Source organism: Nomascus leucogenys, chromosome 8 (assembly GCF_006542625.1).
Source record: "Nomascus leucogenys isolate Asia chromosome 8, Asia_NLE_v1, whole genome shotgun sequence".
Classification (NCBI taxonomy): Eukaryota; Metazoa; Chordata; class Mammalia; order Primates; family Hylobatidae; genus Nomascus; species Nomascus leucogenys.
This window is the reverse complement of record NC_044388.1, coordinates 14365199-14383043: the sequence shown is the minus strand read 5'-3', so window position 1 is coordinate 14383043 and position 17845 is coordinate 14365199. Positions and strand designations below refer to the sequence as shown.

General features: G+C 38.0%; 1 protein-coding gene and 1 non-coding gene across 4 annotated transcripts in view; both read right to left on the bottom strand.

The window, feature by feature from the left end:
• STAG1 (stromal antigen 1) overlaps window positions 1-17845 on the bottom strand; it is a 417686-nt gene that overhangs the window by 83955 nt on the left and 315886 nt on the right. For all 3 annotated transcript variants that reach the window (XM_003265265.4, XM_030816776.1, XM_030816778.1), the window contains 5 exons: window positions 16736-16839; window positions 4720-4812; window positions 4536-4625; window positions 4174-4377; window positions 2864-2934 (listed from right to left, as the gene is read on the bottom strand). In XM_003265265.4, the coding sequence (XP_003265313.1) occupies window positions 2864-2934; window positions 4174-4377; window positions 4536-4625; window positions 4720-4812; window positions 16736-16839 (562 nt within the window). The remainder of the gene's footprint in view (window positions 1-2863; window positions 2935-4173; window positions 4378-4535; window positions 4626-4719; window positions 4813-16735; window positions 16840-17845) is intronic.
• On the bottom strand, window positions 12694-12795 carry LOC115836456. Its single transcript, XR_004031539.1, has one exon. It is a non-coding gene; the product is annotated as a U6 spliceosomal RNA (small nuclear RNA).

The following is a 17845-nucleotide window of genomic DNA, read 5'->3' as shown; positions in this document are numbered from 1 at the left end:
TACTCGGGAGGCTGAGGCAGGAGAATCACTTGAACCCAGGACACGGAGGTTGCAGTGAGCCAAGAATGCGCCACTGCACTCCAGCCTGGATAACTGAGCAAGACTCTGTCTAAAAAAAAAAAAAAAAAAGGTTTTTTTCATTTCTATTTCCTTGCAGAATTGAAAAAGATCTATAAAGGAAATGCTCATTAAATGCTCAAATTTGAAAGAAAGGTAGAAAGGAAAAGGAAAGAGATGATTCTATGAATTTATTAAAGAAATCAACAAAAATAAAACCTCACATATTTAACTGAAAATTTCTACCACATGGTCAAGCTAAGCTCATATTCTATTCCATATATGGATAAACTCCCTTTATTGTGTATATATATAATAGTAACTTTTTTTTTTTTTTAAAGACAGGGTCTCGCTCTGTCGCCCAGGCTGGAGTGAAGTGGCAAGATCTCGGCTCACTGCAACCTCCGCCTCCCGGGTTCAAGAGATTCTCATGCCTCAGCCTCCTGAGTAGCTGGGACTACAGGTGTGTGCCATGACACCTGGCTAATTTTTGTATTTTTGTAGACATGGGGTTTCACCATGTTGGCCAGGCTGGTCCTGAACTCCTGGGCTCAAGAGATCCACCCGCCATGGTGTCCCAAAGTGCTGGGATTATAGGTGCGAGCCACCGCATCAGGCCTATTTAAAAGTACATTTTAAAGAACTCCATTTACAATTTAAAAATATAACCACATGTGTATTTTTAAGAGAGATTTGTATTCTCAAAATGGAGATAAAGATAAAACTAGGGGAAAGGAAAAATGGGAAAGCTCAAAAACTGCACTATAGCTATTTACGTGGGCTGAGGACTTATGAATGTGATAACGGTAAATTTTTATATTCTCATGAGCTCTACTACTACTAAAAATAGTCATTCTGACAATAGTAACTTCTGTTTTCAAATGACAGTTCTTTTAAAAAAATAAAAGTCTGCTTTTCTAGGGAATTCTAAAAAAAAATTTACTTGTATATAAAGGCTTAGATTTTGGAAATTGATTTTGAATTTTGAAGTACTGATTAGTATAAAAGCTATACTCAGACTCTCTTTGGACAACAAAGTTCTTTTTGTCCTTTCTTCACGGAGAAGACCAGCATATCTCATTACAATGGAAGTGAAAATTACAATTTGACAACACAAATTTCAGCCACCGCACCCAGCCTTTTTTTTTTTTTTTTTAAAAGACAAGAGTCTTGCTCTGTTGCCCTGAGGTGCAGTAGTGTAATCTTGGCTCACTACAATCTCTGCCTCCTGGGTTCCAGCGATTCTCGTGCCACAGCCCCAAGAGTAGTTGGGGATACAGGCGTGTGCCACCATGCCCGGTTAATTTTTGTATTTTTGTATTATTATTTTGTTTTAGCAGAGATGGGGTTTTGCCATCTTGGCCAGGCTGGTCTTGAACCCCTGGGCTCAAGTGATCCACCCATCTCAACCTCCCAAAGTGCTGAGATTACAGGCATGAGCCACCATGCCTGGCCCCAAATCTTATTTCTTATTTATTAAGAGCAAGATTTCTAAAAGCTATCACTTGAAAATTATACTGTAGCACTCTAGTGATGAAATAAGCCTGTCTAATTTGTTAAATACTCATGGGCTGATACTTTTACAGTATATATTCATTGCATTAAATGATAGCTAAATCATTACAGTAAATAAATTTTATACCTTAAGTAATTAAATGATAGGCCAGGCACAGTGACTCACATCTGTAATTCCAGCACTTTGGGAGGCCGAATGCCGGTGGATCGCTTGAGGTCAGGAGTTCAAGACCAGCCCGGCCAACATGGTGAAACCATCTCTATTAAAAATATAAAAATTAGCTGAGCATGGTGGTGTACACCTGTGGTCCCAGCTACTCGAGAGGCTAAGGCATAAGAATCACTTAAGCCTGGGAGGTGGAGGTTGCAGTGAGCCAAGATTGCGCCACTACATTCCAGTCTGGGCAACAGAGTGAGACTCTGTCAAAAAAAAAAAAAAAAAAAAAAAAAAAAAAAAAAAAAAAAAAAAAATTCAGTGATAGCAAAACATAATCATCTAGAGAAATCTGAATAAAGGAAAAACATATCTCAATATTCTCTAAAATTCCCATTTTTTAAAAAACATCTATTTTGTTTTAATTGAGATAGTGTCTGCCTATTGCCCAGGCTGGTCTCAAACTCGTGGGGCTCAAGCAATCCACCTCCCTTGGCTTCCCAAAGTGCTGGGATTATAAGGTGTGAGTCATCATACCAGGCCTACAATTCCCATTGTTATTAATGTCAAACACAACAATCAGTCAGTGTATGTTGGCTATTACATGTCATTCACTAAATCTATTTTATCTTTTTGTTGTTACTGAGATCAGATCTCACTATACTGCCCATGCTGAAGTGCAGTGGCTATTCACAGGTACGATCATGGGCCAGTGCCATGATCAAGTGCAGCCTTGAACTCCTGGGCTCAAGTGATCTTCCTTCCTCAACTTCCCAAGTGGCTGGGACCATAGCTGTGTGCCTGCACACCTGGGTTACTACATTTACTTTATTTATTTATTTTTTGAGACAGCCTGTTGCCCAGGCTAGAGTGCAGAGGCATGATCTCGGCTCACTACAACCCCCATCTCCTGGGTTCAAGTGATTCTCCTGCTTCTCCTGCCTCAGCTTCCTGAGCAGCTGGGACCACAGGTGGACACTCTCATGCCCAATTTTTGTGTTTTTTGTATAGACGGGGTTTCGCCACGCTGGTCTCCAATTCCTGGCCTCAGGCAATCTGCCCACCTCGGCCTCTCAAAGTGTTGGGGTTACAGGCATGAGCCACCTCATTGCCTTTACTTTAAATAAAATAACGTACTTGTGAAAAGAAGTTAACCGCTTTAATGTAGAAAGAACATTGTAAATGTCATCATCATCAGCTTCTTCTCCCTATAAAAAAAGGAAACATCACATCATTACCACAACTTTACTCACATTATATTACTACTTATTGCCTAAATATTCTTCTAAATTATATTATTAGCATATATTCATTGTAGATCCATAATACAAATAAGCAAAAAGGTAAAAACACCCATAACTCTAACAACCTAGAAATAATTTCTGCATTTTAAATGTTGTGATAAACATGACTTTGAAAAGTTTTCTGATTAATACTATAGATAAAACCCTTTAAAATTTCTAAGTGAAAAATGTACTTGAAAGGTTTTCAATGATTTCCAATATTTTATTGATTGTCAGTCACTTTTGTAGCTTGAAAATCACAAGGAAAATCATAAATAATGGTTGAAAAAAACTGGTAAGTTCCAACAGTAGGAAAGAGTCTTTTATAAATCAGTTACATGGTCATCAGAGCACAGAGAACTATGGAAATTCCAGACTGCCTTATATAGATTGATGAGAGAGAGGGAAAGAGGAAGAAGGCACAGAAATAATTAGAAAATAAGCAGTTGGAGATGCTTGCTGATATCTTGGGCATACCATTGATAAGAAGGCATCCTTAAAAGCAGACTTAATTTGTATGCACTATTCATTAGCACATCACAATAATTCAGCAATATTAAAATGTAAATTAGGTCCCAGAAATAGAAAATGAGTTAGGAAAAATTAGACTTTAAAGAGATTTTTTTGCCGGGTGCGGTGGCTCATGCCTGTAATCCCAGCACTTTGGGAGGCTGAAGTGGGCGGATCACTTGAGATCAGGAGTTCAACACCAGCCTGGCCAACATGGTGAAAACCCGTTTCTACTAAAAATAAAAAAAATTAGCCAAGCGTGGTGACAGGTGCCTGTAATCCCAGCTACTCAAGAGGCTGAGGCAGGAGAATCACTTGAACCCGGGAGGCGGAGGTTGCGATGAGCAACGAACTGAGATCGTGCCACTGCACTCTAGCCTGGGTGACAAAGCAAGACTCTGTCTCAAAAAAAAAAAAAAATTCTTGAAAGAGAAAAGAAATTCTAGTTTTTATAACAGATTTTAAGAATAAAAATAAGGCATAACCAAGGATGATCTTTATAGAATACACAATTGTAATAAGGTTGCTAAGTTTTGGAAGGGGCAGACAATTCTACTCAATTTCATTTTAAAATGAAAATGATTTACACACTCAGCTATCTTAAGTAATTCTTAGTCAATATTATTATATGTACACATTAACTTTAGAACAGACCTCTTGCAATAGGTCTTCCACAGAATGATTGAATCGATCTACAAACTCATCAATCAGCTGGCTTCGAGCTATGTCAACTCTGTTCTGGATGGTATATTCTTCACTGCATAAGATGCTATAGGTTTTACTGCAGGCTTCTAGAACATCTGATTCTACATGTTTCTCCACAACAAACTTAATCTGTTTTAACAAAGCATCCAGATGCTGAGGAGACAAAAAAAGAAAAACTGTAATATTTAGGTTAACAATTAAAAATTAAAAATTAGCATCTGTCAAATAACAAATAAGCCTATAAGAGTACATGAAAATAATTCAGTTAATAAAACTGTAACAGCTGAATTTCAATTTCATAATATCATTACCTTTTCCATTCTACCTGTGCTGTAGATTTCTAAATCAAAATACTGTGGGATTTGTAGCAAGTTTGCTACCTTCTCTGCATCTGCAGAATACTAGAAGGAGAAGCAAAGAAAAAGACAGTAACTACTTTAATAGTAGAATGAAAGCAAACTCAGTGACATAACAAAACTGTAAATGAAACTGTACCTTTGACAGTAACATAGGAAGTGTAATAATAAAATGTTCAGTCAATTTGTTTCTATCATCAATTTGAGTTTTCCTTTCTTTGGCAGTTAGCACCTAGAAGCAAATTGGAAAAGAAGAAGAGTGTTGTGCTAAATTATAAATTCAAACTGTTACAAATATTGATGAAGCACTGGCAAATAATATAACCACAAATTTTAAGAGCTTAATGACTGAAATAAATACAAGAAAGTTTATGCAAATTTTTACATATCATGCACCACTACCTTATCAAACAGCTAAAGTTTGGGCGAATTACTATTTGTTTATGTCAAATAAAAATATACACATATTAATAAAACCACAGTTACCATTATTAAAATACTGACACCAATCAATACCCAATTTTTCTAGAGTTTTAATCTCAGTCTGTTAACAGTGATCTTCCTATGTTAAATATACACACACTTTTTAAAGTAATGCTTTTTAAATACCAACAGAAGCTAATATATTCTCACTTATTTTTAAAGCATACACTAATAATATCTCTGGATTCATTTACATTTGAGTCTCCTTGTAACTAAACTCATAAATCTGTTACACAGCAATCAACAAAAAAGAGTATAGTTTGTGCTCATGGAACAAATTTAAGCCGATAATGCTCATCACTTTAGCCTGTATCCAACTTGTGAAACCACAGGTGATTCCAAAAATAAAATATTAAAATGTAAGCTCAGTTTAACATAATCATTTTCCCTAAGTATTCTGCGTTTTATTATCTTGAGGGGATTTGCCATCATAATGTCGAATGGTTTTCCAGAACAGAAACATTCCAGTATAAATTGCCACTTTATAAATGTGAACCCCAATGTTTAAGAATATGTGCAAGAAGTAATAGCACTGCCTATTTGATTGTTCAGTCTTTTTTTTTAATTTTTATTTTTGAGACAGAGTCTTGCTCTGTCACCCAGGCTGGAGTGCAGTGGCACGATCTCGGCTCCCTGCAACCTCTGCCTCCTGGGTTCTAGTGATTCTCCTGCATCAGCCTCCTGAGTAGCTGGGACTATGGGTATGTGCCACCATGCCTGGCTAATTTTTGTATTTTTGTAGAGATGGGGTTTCACCATGTTGACGAGGCTGGTCTCAAACTCCTGACCTCAAGGGATCCACCACGCCCAGCCTTGTTGTTCAATCTTTTAAGCATATAAAATAATCACTTTTGAATGATCTACCAACTACTGTGTTTAGCTCTGCACAAAGCAATTAAGGGAACTACATGTATGTCTAGGAATGTATTCAAGACACTGAAAAGTCTTGACATTCATTTGACAATGTATGAAACATCTAAGGATACTGATTTTAGGGAAATGGCTATTTTTGATGGAACGATCTTTTTTTTTTTTTTTTTCGAGACGAAGTCTCGTTGTGACACCCAGGCTGGAGTGCAATGGCGCGATATCGGCTCACTGCAACATCTGCTTTGCTTCCTGGGTTTGAGCGATTCTCCTGCCTCAGCCTCCCAAGTAGCTGGGACTACAGGTGCGTACCACTAAGTTGAGCTAAGTTTTGTATTTTTGGTAGAGACGAGTTTTCACCATATTGGCCAGGCTGGTCTAACTCCTGACCGCAAGTGATCCGCCCACCTCGGCCTCCCAAAGTGCTGGGATTACAGGCGTGAGCCACTGTGCCCAGCCTGAGCGGTCATTTTGTTAGGCACTCTACATACATGAACTCATCTAGTCCTCAAAATACCTCTGAGGGGATAACAAAAATGGCATGACACCTATGAAGAAGGAATTTGCCAATATCTAACAAAATTGTATACATATTTTTCCTTTGACCTAGCAATACCAATTCTATCTCACCAACACACCTGGTACAAGTAACGAGATATGCATAAGATTATTCATTATTTCTTTTTTGATGGAGTCTCGCTCTGTCGCCAGGCTGGAGTGCAGTGGTGCAATCTTGGCTCACTGCAACCTCTGACTCCCTGGTTTAAGAGATTCTTCTGCCTCAGCCTTCTGAGTAGCTGGGATTACAGGCACGCACCACCACACCCAGCTAATTTTTGTATTTTTAGTAGAGACGGGGTTTCTTCATGTTGGCCACGATGGTCTCAATCTCCCAACCTCGTGATCTGCCCACCCCGACCTTCCAAAGTGTTGGGATTACAGGCGTGAGCCGCCGTGCCCAGCTGATTATTCATTATTTCTAGTAGCAAAAGACTAGCAATAGTCCAAAAGACTGTGCATAGGTGAACTTTCAGTAGTGCATCCATCTAATAGACACTATACAGCCAGAAGAAAATGAAGACCTCCACATAAAGATATGGACTGATTTCCAGGATACACTGCTAAAAAAGGAAAGGTATAGAATAGTATATAAAGTATAGTATCTTTGGTAAAAGATTGGGGGGTGAGTGGGTGGAATGGGAAATATGAATATATATATCTGTATGTGTACATGCCTTTACCTATTTGTGCAAAATGAAACACCTGAAGAATAAACCAGAAAAAAAAAATGGTTACTAATAAGAATGAGGTGTAGAGAAAGGTATATAAATAAGATTTCTCTGACTATATCTTTTCACATAGTTTTGACTTTTTAACTATGTAAATGTTTTACCTATTTCAAAAAAAATAAGTTTGGGAAAAAAACTCATGAATTCAAAGAGGTAAAAACTCTATTAAGGCTAAATTTAGGTCAAATGCCAATACGAATGTATGATTTAAATACGCGCGCGTGCACGTGTGTGTGTGTATATAATATATATACACACACACATTTATTAGCTTTGTCTACTAACAGCACCTAGCAGAAATCATAAGCAATTAACAGTAAGTACATCCTCTTAACTGAGTGCTAGTATTTTAATCTTTAAATATTACTCTGTATTAAAAGGAACCATGGCTCATTGGAGAAATGGCTGATTTTTGTGCTAGGGTAGTGTGGAATCTAAAATTCAAGTAAATCTCAATGATCCCTACCTTCCTTGTATTCATGCCCTTATACAGCCTCTTCCCACAACGTATAAAGCTGACTTGTGTAACCAAGAGGATATTTTGAAAATGATATTGTGTGATTTTTGAGGTTATATTATAAAAGACATGGCAGTGTCTGCCTTATTCTTTTGGATCACTCACTCTAGGAAAATTCAGCAGCCATGTCATGAAAACATTCAAAACAATCCTAAAGAGAAACCCACATGGTGAAGCACTAAGCTCTACCAGTGGTCAGCACTAGCTTGTAAGCCATTGTGGAAGTGGATTCTGCAATTCCAAGTCAAGTCTTCAGATGCTAAAGCCTAGGCTAACATCTTGACTGCAACCCTATGGAAGACCCTAAGCCAAAAGAACAGTTAAGCTCTTCCCAAATTTCTGACCTACAGAAACTGTATGAGATAATAATAAAGGCTTATTATTTCACACATCTTTAACTTTGGAGTAATTTGTTACACTGCAACAGATTAACTATTGATGAGGCTGGTCTCAAACTCCTGACCTCAAGTGATACACCACGCCTGGTCTTGTTGTTTAATCTTTTAAGCATATAAAATAATCACTTTTGAATGATCTACTAACTACTGTGTTTAGCTCTGCACAAAGCAATTAAGGGAACTACATGTATGTCTAGGAATGTAAAGGTAGAAAGTGAAGGAGTAAAGGTAGTAAAGGTAGAAAGTGAACCTGGGGCATCTTGTTTCCCAAGAAAGCAAGAAAGTAATTAAAAAACAAGAAGATATGTGAAAAGGACAAGAAATATGAAGGGGCTTATCACTAGTCAAAGTTGAGACAGCATATACTTTAAAGACTATTAAGGAAAATTTCAGAAACACTCAAAAGCAGAACAATAACCATTAGCACTGTCATTCTTGTTTCATTAATTCTCCCACAGTTTTTTTTTTTCTATGGCATTTTAGGGGAAATCCTTGTACATTTGTCCCTTGAACAACATAGTTTGGAACTACATGGTTCATTTATATGCAGATTTTTTTCAATAAACATATTGGAAAATTTTTGGAGATTTGCAACAGCTAAAAAAAACTTGCAGACAAGCCATGTAGCCTAGAAATATTGGAAAACCAAAGCAAATTTAGATTCATCATGATGTATAAAATATATGTAGATATTTAACATTCACTACTATAAAATATATACGAATATATTGTAAGAACTTAAAATTTATCAAAACTCACACACACACTTACAGATTGTACATGGCACCATTCGCACATGACAGCAATGTGAATAAAGATATAGTATTATGGGCCAGGAGCGGTGGCTCCTTTGGGAGGCCGAGGCGGGCGGATCACGAGGTCAGGAGATCGAGACCATCTTGGCTAACACGGTGAAACCCCGTTTCTACTAAAAATACAAAAAATTAGCCAGGCATGTTGGCGGGCGCCTGTAGTCCCAGCTGAGGCAGGAGAATGGCGTGAACCCAGGAGGCGGAGCTTGCAGTGAGCTGAGATAGCGCCACTGCACTCTAACCTGGGGGAGACAGCGAGACTCCATCTCAAAAAAAAAAAAAAAAAAAGATATAGTATTATGGCTAGGAATGGTGGCTCATGCCTGTAATCCCAGCACTTTGGGAGGCTGAGACAGAAAGATCACTGGACATCAGGAGTTCGAGAACAGTTTGGCCAACATAATGAAACCCCATCTCTACTACAAAATACAGGCTGAGCGCGGTGGCTCACGCTTGTAATCCCAAACTTTGGGAGGCCGAGGTGGGTGGATCATGAGGTCAGGAGATGAAGACCATCCTGGCTAACATGGTGAAACCCTGCCTCTACTAAAAATACAAAAATTAGCCGGGTGTGGCGCCTGTAGTCCCAGCTACTTGGGAGGCTGAGGCAGGAGAATGGCATGAACCCAGGAGGCGGAGCTTGCAGTGAGCCAAGATCGCACCACTGCACTCCAGCCTGGGTGACAGAGCGAGACTTGTCTCTTAAAAAAAAAAAAAAAAATTAGTGGGTTGTGGTGGCACGCACATGTAATCCCAGCTGCTCAGGAAGCTGAGGCAGGAGAATTGCTTGAACCCAGGAGGCAGAGGTTGAAGTGAGCCGAGATCACACCACTGCACTCCTGCCTGGGCAACAGAGCAAGACTCCAACTCAAAAAAAAAAGAAAAAAAAAAAAAGAAAGAAAAAGACATAGTATTAATCATAACTGTACAGAATTAACTATAGCACACATTCTACTACAGTAATATTGTACACCCAATACTGTTGCTATTGCAGTGAGCTCAAGTACTGCCAAGTATTCACTAAAAAAGCCCCGTGACACTAATCATCTTTGCATGAACAGTTGGTCTCTCCAGTGAATTGTGTATCATAGTCAAAAGTGATCTTGTGGTTCTCACTTATCATGTTTAGTAAAATACCATAAACCTTGAATAACATCATGGGACCCATATGTGCTACTAGTGATGCTGGAAGTGTTCCCAAGAAGCAGAGAAAAGTTACTACAAGAAAAAATTTAAAGAAAAAAATTAAATTGCTTGATATATCTGCAGCTACAGTTGCCCACCATTTCAAGATAAATGAATCTGGTATAAGGACCACTGTAAAAAAAAAAAAATTCTTAAAGCCATTACTGCTATACTAGCAGGTGCAAAAACCACTGTACCTTTGCAAAATACCTTTTTATTTCATATTAAAAGTACAGCTTATATATGGGTGCAGAATTGCTATAAAAAAGGCACACCTATACTCATATGATTTAAAAAAAGTGAAGTCATATAGTAACAATTTTAAAGCAAAAGGAATGTGAAGGTTACAAAGCTGAGAATTTAAAGCCAGCAAAGGATAGTCTGATAATTTTAGAAAGAGATTTCACTTTAAAAATGTCAAGAGAACAGGAAAAACAGTTTCTGCTGACCAAGAGGCAGCTGACCACTCTCCAAGACACCATTAAGAAAATCACTAAAGAAAAGGATATCTGCCTGCACAGGTTTTTAATGCAGATCAAAGTGCCCTATTCCGGAAAAAAAAAAAAAAATGCCACAAAGGACACTTACCAGTAAGGAAGAGAAGTGAGCACCACTTTAAAGCAAGAAGAAATACACTAATCTACTCATTTGCGCAAATGAAGCTGGGTTTATGATCAGGACTGCCCTTATCTGTAAAGCTGCTAACTCTCAAAAGCCTTGAAGGGAATAGATAAACATCAGCTGCCAGTCTTTTTTGCCAGTAATGTGTAACAAGAACGCCTGGACAACAAGAACCCCTTTTCTGGATTGGTTTCCACTGACGCTTTAAAGTCTCTGAAGCCAGGAAGTACCTGGCCAGTAACGGATTGCCTTTTAAAGTTCTTCTGATAACGGACAATGCCCCTGACCAACCAGAACCCAGTAAGTTCAATATCACAGGCATCAAAATGGTCTACTTGCTCCTAAACACAGTATCTCTAAATCAGCCTACAGATCAGGGGTCCATAGAACCCTTAAAGGTCATTAAACGTAGTACTCAATGGAAAGGGCTGTCAACACTATTGAAGAGAACCCTGACAGAATATGATGAAAGTCTGGAAGAATTACACCACTGAAAATGCCATTGTTGTTCTAAAGCCATCAAGCCCCCCAAAATAAATACCTGTTGGAGAAAACTGTGTCCAGATGTCATGTATGATTTCACAGAACTTATGACAGAACCAATCAAGAAAATCATCAAAGAGATTGTGGTTATATTATAAAATGTGAGGAATGAAAGACTTCAACATACAGATCTTAGAGAAATTAGAGAGAATAGACACCAGCCAGGAATGATGGCTCATGTCTGTAATCCCCGCACTGTGGGATGCCAAGGTGGGAGAATCACCTGAGGTCAGGAGTTTGAGACCAGCCTGGCCAACATGGTGAAACCCCGTATCTACTAAAAATACAGAAAACTAGCTGGGCGTGGTGGCACAGGCCTGTAAAAGCCAGCTACTCGGGAGGCTGAGGCAGGAGAATTACTTGAACCCATGAGGCAGAGGTTGCAGTAAACCCAGATAGCATCACTGCACTCCAGCCTGGAACAGAGTGAGACTCTGTCTCAAAAAAAAGACTGGGAGAGGTGGCTCACACCTGTAATCCCAGCACTATGGGAGGCCAAAACGGGTGGATGACCTGAAGTCAGGAGTTCGAGACCAGCCTGGCCAACATGGCGAAACCCTGTGTCTACTAAAAATACAAAAACTAGCTGGCCCTGCTGGTGGGCACATGTAATCTCTGGTACTTGGGAGTCTGAGGCAGGAGAATCGCTTGAACCCAGGAGGCGGAGGTTGCAGTGAGCCCAGATCACGCCACTGCACTCCAGCCTGGATGACGAGCGAAACTCTGTCTCAAAAACAAAAAAGACTACACCAGAGGAACTAATAGAGGATGACTTGATGGAGATGAGTGCTTCTGAACTGGTACCAGATGATGAGGAAGAAAATGCTGAAGAAGGGGTGCCTAAATCAACATTAGATAATTTGGCAGAGGAGTTCCAATTTTAAAACTACTTTTGCTTCTTTGGTGACACAGACCCTTGTATTACAGTGGGCACTGAAATTAAAGCAAATAGTGGAAGGAGGACTGGTATCACACAGAATGAAAAAGCAAAAAGACAGAAATTACAATGTATTTCTGTAAAGTTACAGTGAGTGCACCTGTCTCTCCTTCCATCTCCTCCATCTTTTCTGCCTCTGCCACTGGAGACAGCAAGACAAAAACCCGCTTCCTCTTCCTCAGTGTACTCAATGTCAACATGTCAAGGATGAAGACTTTTATGCTGATCCAGTTAATAGTAAATATATTTTCTCTTATGATTTTCTTAAAAACTTTTTTCTCCTCTAGCTTACTTTATTGTAAGAATACAGTGTATAATACATATTACATACAAAATGTGTTAATCCATTGTTTGTGTTAACAGCTTTAAGGCTTCTGATCATTTAGGCTATTGGTAGACTATAGTAGTTAAGTTCTGGGGGAATCAAAAGTTACATGTCAATTTTTTAAATTTTAAGATTCATAAAAATGTTTCATAAATTTGCATGTTATCCTTGCACAGGGGCCACGCTCATCTTCTCTGTACTGATCCAAATGCAGTATATCTGCTGCCGAAGCGAGCACACATGGATTTTTGACTGTGCAGGTCAGTGCCACTAACCCCTGCATTGTTCAAGGGTAAATGGTATATAATTTCACCCTTAAATATTTCAGCGTATGTCTCTAACAGATGAGGACCACTATAATTCCTGTTTTTTATTTTTAAATATGAATGATTACTGTAGGGAGTCTAATATACATTTTTAACTTATAACTGACTTCAGGTTGATATTGAATTAATTATAATAAAACATAGCAACTTTGCTCCAATATAGTTCCATATCTTTCTCCCTTTTGTGTTACTCTTGTCACATATATTTATGTTATAATCTCAGCACTATAGTGCTATAATTATCTATGTAAATCAGGGGTATCCAATTTTTTTGGCTTCCCTGGGCCACAGTGGAAGAACAATTGTCTGGGGCCACACATAAAATACACTACCACTAACGACAGCTGAAGAGCTTAAAAAAAAAAAAAAAAAAAAAAAAAAAAAAAAGGCAAAAAAAAAAAGCGAAAATATCTCATAATGTTTTCAGTTTACAAATTTGTGTTGGGTTGTATTCAAAGCCATCCTGGGCCACGTGCAGCCTGCACGCCACAGGTTGGACAAGCTTGATTTAAATAATTTCATGTTCTTTCAAGGAAATTAAGAGAAGGAAATAGACACAGACACACACACACACACACACAGCCTTTTGCCTTTTATATCCACTCACATACTTACCATTTCAGATTTACACTCTTCCTTTTGTTTTTTGAGACGGAGTCTTACTCTGTCACACAGGCTAGAGTGCACTGGGGTGATCTCGGCTCACTGAAACTTCTGCCTTCTGGGTTCAAGCAATTCTCCTGCCTCAGCCTCTCGAGTAGCTGGGATTACAGGCATGTACCACCATGCCCAGCTAATTTTTGTAATTTTAGTAGAGATGGGGTTTCGCCATGTTGGCCAGGCTGGTCTTGAACTCCTAACCTTAGGTAATCCACCTGCCTTGGCCTCCCAAAGTGACAGGACTACAGGTGTGAGCAACCATGCCCAGCCCATTCCTTCTTTTTTCTTTTCTCATTCCTTCTTGTGGATTTGTTTTATCACCTTATGATATTCCTTATGGCTTGAAGGACTTTTCTTTTTTTTTGAGTCACAGTCTCACTCTGTTGCCCAGGCTGGAGTGCAGTGGCACGATCTTAGCTCACCACAACCTAGGCCTCCCGGGTTCAAGAGATTCTCCTGCCTCAGCCTTCCGAGTAGCTGGGACTACAAGCGTGTGCCACCATGCCTGGCTAATTTTTGTATTTTTAGTAGAGACAGGGTTTCACCATGTTGGCCAGGCTGGAGTCGAACTCCTGACCTTGTGATCCACCCGCCTCGGCCTCCGAAAGTGCTGGGATTACAGGCGTGAGCCACTGTGCCCGGCTGAAAGACTTCTTTGAGCATTTCTGGTATGGGAGATCTAGCAACACATTCTCCAAATTTTTCTTTTTTGTTTCTCTGGTAATGGTTTTTTACACCTTCATCTTTGGAAGATAATCTTATTAAATTTACAATTCTTGGTTGGCCATTTTGTTGACTTTCACTGAATATGTCATTCCACTGTCTTCTGGGCTCCATTGTTTCTGATAAGCTAACTGTTAATACTGTTGCTACTGCCCCCTACATTAGTTGTTTATCTCTTGTTGCTTTCAAGATTTTTTGTCTTTGTCTTTTAACAATGTGACTATGTTGTGTCTATATGTGGAACTTTTGTGTTTATTTTATTTGGATTTTGTTAAGCTTCTTGAATCTGTAAATTGTCTCTCATCAAATTTGGGAGGTTTTCAATGATTATTTCTTCAAATATTTTTTCTGCCTCTATCCCTCTCTCCTTTCCTTCTGGGATTCCCATTATACATATTTCAGTGCACATGATGATGTTCCTCACATTTCTGAGGCTCTGATAATATTTCTTCAATCTTTTTTCTTCTCTGTTCTTCAGAATGGATCATTTCTATTAATCTTCATGTTCTTCTATTGTTTCTTTTATCATCTTAAATCTGCTAATTAACTTATTCAGTTAATTTTAAATTTCTACATTGTACTTCTCACCAGAAATTCCATTTGGGTTTTCATTATTGAGATTCTCTACTTCTTGTTTTCATATTTTCCTGTAATTCTTTGAATATATTTATTAAAAGGCCTCCGAAGTCTTTGCCTGCTAAATCCAACATATAGGCCTACTGAGAAGCCATTTCTATTGTCTGCTTTTTTTCCTGAGTATGGTCACATTTTACTGTTTCTTTGCATGGTTGTAGTTTTTCTTGAAAGTAGACATTTTTGGATTATACAGTAACTAAGGATTTTAATTTTTTTTTTTTTTTTTTTTTTTTTTTTGGGACAGAGTCTTGCTGTCACCCAGGCTGGAGGGCAGTGGCATGATCTCGGCTCCCTGCAACCTCTGCCTCTGGGTTCAAGTGATTCTCCTGCTTCAGCCTCCCGAGTAGCTGGAACTACAGGCGCATGCCACCCTGCCCAGCTCATTTTTGTATTTTTAGTAGAGATGGGGCTTCACTATGTTGGCCAGGCTGGTCTTGTACTCCTGACTTCAAGTGATTCCCCACCTCGGCCTTGTAAGTGCTGGGATTACAGGCATGAGCCACTGCGCCTGGCAGATTTCAATTTCTAACTACAGATTTTAATTTTTTGTAATTATAAAAGTTTCCAATTTTTTAAAGGGAATCTTTAATGTAAGCTGAATAATCTGTTTCCCCCACAGTGTGTTACTTCTGCTATCTCTGCTCAGAATTTTTATTCTTACTTTTGTTTTTTAGCCTGTCTTCCTAGGAGTCCTCGTTGTGTTTGAATAAATTAGTAGTCAACCAATCATTTGGGAAGAGGTTGTGTTCAAATATTGTAATATTTGTGGCTTCAATCAGGCTTCCACTCCTCTGAGAAACGATCTGTTGTTGGTTAGGGAGCATGTTCAAAGTTCACCCAGTTCTTAGATTTTGCTTGACTTTTACTTTCCATTAATGTCTCTAAGGTTTCCTAGTCCGCCAGGGATGTACGGAGAGCATAGCTAATCTTTTTATAGCTTTCTCATTTCTAAGATTTTACAGTTACTTAGTACTCTTATCACAACCCCAGATTATCAAAGCTGTAGGTTTTTCCTGTTTGTTTCTACCAAGTTCTCTACTCGTAATTAACAAAAGCTGTGGGCTTTATTACTTGTCCATGTTTAATCCATTCTCTCTGACAACAAAGCTTCTGGTTTTTGCACCCAGTGCCACTCTGGTAACAAACTACAGATCTTATTGACCAAGCATGTGGGTACATGTGTATTGGCAAGAAGGCCACAGACTTCTGCTGCTTTTACCTGAAGCTCTATCAATTTTTCAGGAAAAAATATTTCCCAATGTGTGTTTATCTTTGTTGAATTTCCAGAGCCCTGATGTAATGTTTTTGACAATACATTCCGGTTTTATACTTGCTTTTTGCAGAAAGATCTGCCTACCTCTTCAAACCAACAGAGCCAGGAGTCTCTCCATCTATGATTATCTCAACTCATCTTTAATATAAATACCTGTATTATCAGTCCCATATTACAGATAAGGAAACTAAGACATACAAAAATCATTCATATATCTAAAGATTATATAGCTGCTAAATAGAAGAACTTGCAAACTAGGCATTTTGCTTCTACAGCCTTTATGTACTTTTAATAGACATAAAAATCCTTAAAATATATATATAAAAAATATATAAGTACAAAAACAGAAGCAGGTACAGGTGCTATGGGAGCATGAAGGAAAGACTCTATTTTTGGAACCTGAGTATAGCATATAGGATATAAAGATGAAGCACCATAGTCCATCATTTATAAAAATACCATGTTTTTAGGGATACAATTATCAGTAAAATTTCCAAATATTTAAGACAGTTAATTGCCATTAAAAACCTTTTAGGAGATTTCTCACTAATGTAACTTACTCTCTTGCCGGTACCCCTTCCCACTGGAGGATGTGCCTCAGCAGCTTGACGAATTGTACAAACCATTAGCTCTATAAGAGCACTCTCTTGACGATCAGACATTGCTAAGGTAAAACAAAATACATGAGCATGAGTAGACAGTTTTACAATAACCACGTATTAAAAATGAACACATTATAAAAAAATTGAAAACATTCTATTACTGCTTAAAGAGTAAAGTTAAGCTCTGTACTTTGCTATTTTTTTTTTAAAGTAATTATGTGCTTGCTGTCATAAGTCAAATAGGAAAGAGATACAAAGTAAAGAATAAGAGGATAAACTCTGGTCTCTTCTAATGCTACCTTTCTGAGTTAGGCAATTCTAAAATTTCACTGTGTTTCCTTCTACATAATTTCAAAACTCATAATAGAATTTTTCTTTTTTAATAAAAAAGACTGCCGTATGTTTTTAAAAACTTAACAGACTTAATATTTTTCAAGTCAATACACACACATAATAATTATCTTAATAAGTTACTATCTAATGTATGTACCATAATTTAGTCAGCCTTCTACTTACGGTCATTCAATTTCCTGATTTTTGACACTGAACAATGCTTCAATAAACATCATTAATAGATACATATTTATGTAACTGATACATTTATTTCTGTACAATAAATTCTCCAAAGAAGAAATAATGGATTCAAATGGCAAGATCTTGATATTGAGAAATCATAAGATTATTTATTATAATTTATACCCACCCCCAACTGCAATGTTATGAATGTTTGGTTCCTTATATCCCTGTGAACACTAGATGTTATAAACCATTTTAATTTTTGCCAGTCCAATGGTTGAAAAGGGGTATTTGGTTATTATTTTGCTCCTTCCTATCTACTAATTAGTTAAGTGGAATATATTTTCTATTTTTCCCCAAGATTTGTCTATGTTTATTCTTCACCTGTTTTTGTGCTACTATTCACCTTTCTTATCAATCTGAGAACTCTTGTATGGTAGGGGTAGTACTTTTTATCTTTTGAATGATGCAAGTATTTTCTCCCAGTTTGTCATTTGTTATCAGACTCTTCATGGTATCTTTTGTCAGACAGAAATTGTTAATTTTTAAAGT